Raw genomic sequence first — 3,682 nt, forward strand, 5'->3', positions numbered from 1 at the left:
CTTCATTAACTCACCCTAACAAATGTCCCCAATCACAACTTATTACTCATGTGGACTCTACGAAAAGTCTAATTTCCACGCCAGGGTATTTTCAGAGGGAAAATCCAAAGCAATTAAATAACTTCAGTGGAATTAAGCATAAGCAAAACTCAGCAAAATCTATCTGGGTGTACAGAGCTTTGCAGAAAAAAAGTCTGTCTCCTCTTTCAATAAAGTAACCTTTTCTTCACAACATGACACTTCATGTGGCTTTGCTATTTGTTCCCCAGCGACGGATGATCAGGGCCACTGTGCATTCGTGGGGTTCCGGCGTGTCCCCCAGAGATTCTGCCGTTTGTGTTTCCTGGGGCCTGGGCTGGGAGGCGGATGGGAGCAGGCGGTCCGGTCTGGTCCAAACGGGGCAGAGCGGCAGGGGGCGCGGGGTGGGGTCTTCGCGGCTGTGCTTCCCTGGTGGCACGGGGGAGGCAGCCTGTCCCCTCGGAGGCCGCAGCCTGTCCCCTCGGAGGCCGCAGCCTGTCCCCTCGGAGGCCGCAGCCTGCCTCGGAGGACAGATTGCCCCCCCAACCCCCGGCCGACAGCACGCGTCTCTTTTGCGTCCAGATTGGCCGCGACCGGCGCTCAATAGCGCGAGGTTAATTTCCTTCACAAAGGTGAAGGGGGCACGGCTCCGGGGGGCCCGCGCCCAGACAGGCGGCCCCTTTCTTCCGCAGCTCCTTGATTGGAGCCCTTGATTTAGCATCTGATGTCAACCGGCAGACAAAATGCCCGCTCGGAATGAAAATGCATGAGGCCGCGCGGGGAGGGCGGAAAGCAGCTTCACCGGGGCGCGCGGGGCTGACCGCGCGTTCGGAGCCTTGGCCACCTCCACCCGGATTACCCCGGCCCTGGACGGCGCGGAGGCTCCGAGCGGCCCGGGCCCGGGTCCTCCGAGGATGCCAATCCCCGAGCCTCCAGGAACTCAAAAAACAAGTTCAGAAATTCAAGCTCCCTTTGGAGCCCAGCCCAGCCCGCCGCCGGCCCCAGCCCCGCGTCTGCTGGCGCTTGAATCAGCGCTGTGCCGACGGCTTCTCCAACTCCGGGGAGACCCTGCCGAGGCCGGTGGCCGCGCCGCGGCTGCGAGCACCGTCACCGCCCCGGGCCGCAGCCAGAGCGCCAGATCGTCAGCCCCCACGCGGACCCGGAGGGCCCGGTCTTGCTTGGCGCCCCGGCCGAGGCAGGCACTGGGCTTCTCGGCCGCCGCGAGTTTGCAGCCTCCCTCCCGCCTCCCGCGCCCGCTTTGCTCGGCCCGCCCCGCTTCCCCGCTTCCCCGCTTCCCCCTCGGCCCCGGCTCGCGGATGGAGCCCTCCTGACATATTTGGGGCCCTTCTCCTTTGTTGCTATTTTGCTCGCGACCCGCGGGTAATCCCCGCGCGGGAGGGGGCCGTGCATTGTCGTGCTGATGGACGGGCCCATTTGGCGGCTCCGCGCCCCCCGGAGGAGAGACACAAAGCCCAGGCACGTGCGCCTCCCCATAGAGGCGCAGCAGACCGTGAAGGGAGGCGGGGCCGGGCGTGTGCCGGGGCCGGGCGGGGCGGCCAAGGGGCGCGCGCGGGGGCCCCGCGCCCTCAGGTACATCTGCCGCACCTACCGGGCGACCCCGAGTCCCGGCCCCCTTTCTGCTGCTCCGTCGCCCTCCACCCTCGCAGGCGGAGGGGCTCAGGCGCGCTGATTGGCTCCGGGGGAAGCGGGAGGCGAGAACAATGGCCCCCTCCCCCCGTTAAAAGGGAGCGGTTCCTGGGCCCGGGGACAGGGACGCGCGTGCAGGGCGCAGAGCCGGGCCGAGCCGCCGCCGCCGCCGCCGCCGCGCCCGGGCCATGGGCCGGGGGCACTGAGAGCCGCCGGGGCCGAGCGCGGAGGTGGGACCCAGCCAGTGCCTGGCCCTCGCGCCTCGCCACCATGCCCCGCGGCTTCCTGGTGAAGCGCAGCAAGAAGTCCACGCCCGTGTCCTACCGGGTCCGCGGCGGCGAGGACGGCGACCGCGCGCTGCTGCTGTCGCCGGGCTGCGGGGGCGCCCGCGCCGAGCCCCCGGCGCCCAGCCCCGGGCCGGGGCCGCTGCCGCCGCCGCCCGCCGAGCGCGCCCATGCGGCGCTCGCTGCCGCGCTCGCCTGCGCGCCGTGCCCGCCGCCACCCCCGCCGGGCCCGCGGGCCACGCACTTCGGCAACCCCGAGGCCGCGCACCCCGCGCCGCTCTACAGCCCCACGCGGCCCGTGAGCCGCGAGCACGAGAAGCGCAAGTACTTCGAGCGCAGCTTCAACCTCGGCTCGCCGGTCTCGGCCGAGTCCTTCCCCACGCCCGCCGCGCTGCTCGGAGGCGGCGGGGGCGGCGCGAACGGCGCGGGCGGCGGCGGCACCTGCGGCGGCGACGCGCTGCTCTTCGCGCCCGCCGAGCTCAACCTGGGAACGGCGTTCTCGGCGGGCGCCGAGGCGGCCCGCGGCCCCGGCCCCCCGCTGCCCCCCGCCGCCGCCGCCCTCAGGCCCCCGGGCAAGCGGCCCGCGCCCCCCGCCGCCGCCGCCGCCGCCGAGCCGCCCGCCAAGGCAGCCAAGGCCCCAGGCGCCAAGAAGCCCAAGGCCATCCGCAAGCTGCACTTCGAGGACGAGGTGACCACGTCGCCCGTGCTGGGCTTGAAGATCAAAGAGGGCCCGGTGGAGGCGCCGCGGGGCCGGGCGGGGGGCGCGGCGCGGCCGCTGGGCGAGTTCATCTGCCAGCTGTGCAAGGAGGAGTACGCCGACCCGTTCGCGCTGGCGCAGCACAAGTGCTCGCGCATCGTGCGCGTGGAGTACCGCTGCCCCGAGTGCGCCAAGGTCTTCAGCTGCCCGGCCAACCTGGCCTCGCACCGCCGCTGGCACAAACCGCGGCCCGCGCCTGCCGCCGCCCGCGCGCCGGAGCCCGAAGCCGCGGCCAGGTCGGAGGCGCGGGAGACCCCCGGCGGCGGCAGCGACCGGGACACGCCGAGCCCCAGCGGCGTCTCCGAGTCCGGCTCCGAAGACGGGCTCTACGAGTGCCACCACTGCGCCAAGAAGTTCCGCCGCCAGGCCTATCTGCGCAAGCACCTGCTGGCGCACCACCAGGCGCTGCAGGCCAAGGGCGCGCCGCAGGCGCCCCCGGCCGAGGACCTACTGGCCTTGTACCCCGCGCGCGACGAGAAGGCGCCCCAGGAAGCAGCCGGCGACGGCGAGGCGGCCGGCGTGCTGGGCCTGAGTGTGTCCGCCGAGTGCCACCTGTGCCCAGTGTGCGGGGAGACGTTCCCCAGCAAGGGCGCCCAGGAACGCCACCTGCGCCTGCTGCACGCCGCCCAGGTGTTCCCCTGCAAGTACTGCCCGGCCACCTTCTACAGCTCTCCGGGCCTGACGCGGCACATCAACAAGTGCCACCCGTCCGAGAACAGACAGGTGATTCTCCTCCAGGTGCCCGTGCGCCCGGCCTGCTAGAGCGCGCCCTCCACCCCGGCCCCACGAACTGTGCCTTCGCTTGGAGACCCACAAAGAGAGCGCACCCTGCACGCCCCGAACCCGCGTGCGCGCTGGGGGCGCCCCCCAACCCCCCCGTGAAAGTGTCGCCTCCGCTTCTCTCGCTGTGGCGTGACGGTAACCCCGACCCTCTCGTTGTGACTCCTTTGGACCCCCTTTTGCGTTGTGTCCCCCT

At 71.3% G+C, this 3,682-nt stretch overlaps 1 protein-coding gene across 1 annotated transcript; it reads left to right on the plus strand.

The window, feature by feature from the left end:
• Positions 1 to 1,935: 1,935 nt before the first annotated feature.
• INSM1 (INSM transcriptional repressor 1) lies at positions 1,936 to 3,468 on the plus strand. The gene has a single exon (XM_063113503.1). The coding sequence runs from the start codon at positions 1,936 to 1,938 to the stop codon at positions 3,466 to 3,468; it is 1,533 nt and encodes a 510-aa protein (XP_062969573.1).
• The last annotated feature ends 214 nt before the right edge of the window (positions 3,469 to 3,682 follow it).

This window comes from Cynocephalus volans, chromosome 11, assembly GCF_027409185.1.
Source record: "Cynocephalus volans isolate mCynVol1 chromosome 11, mCynVol1.pri, whole genome shotgun sequence".
Lineage (NCBI taxonomy): Eukaryota > Metazoa > Chordata > Mammalia > Dermoptera > Cynocephalidae > Cynocephalus > Cynocephalus volans.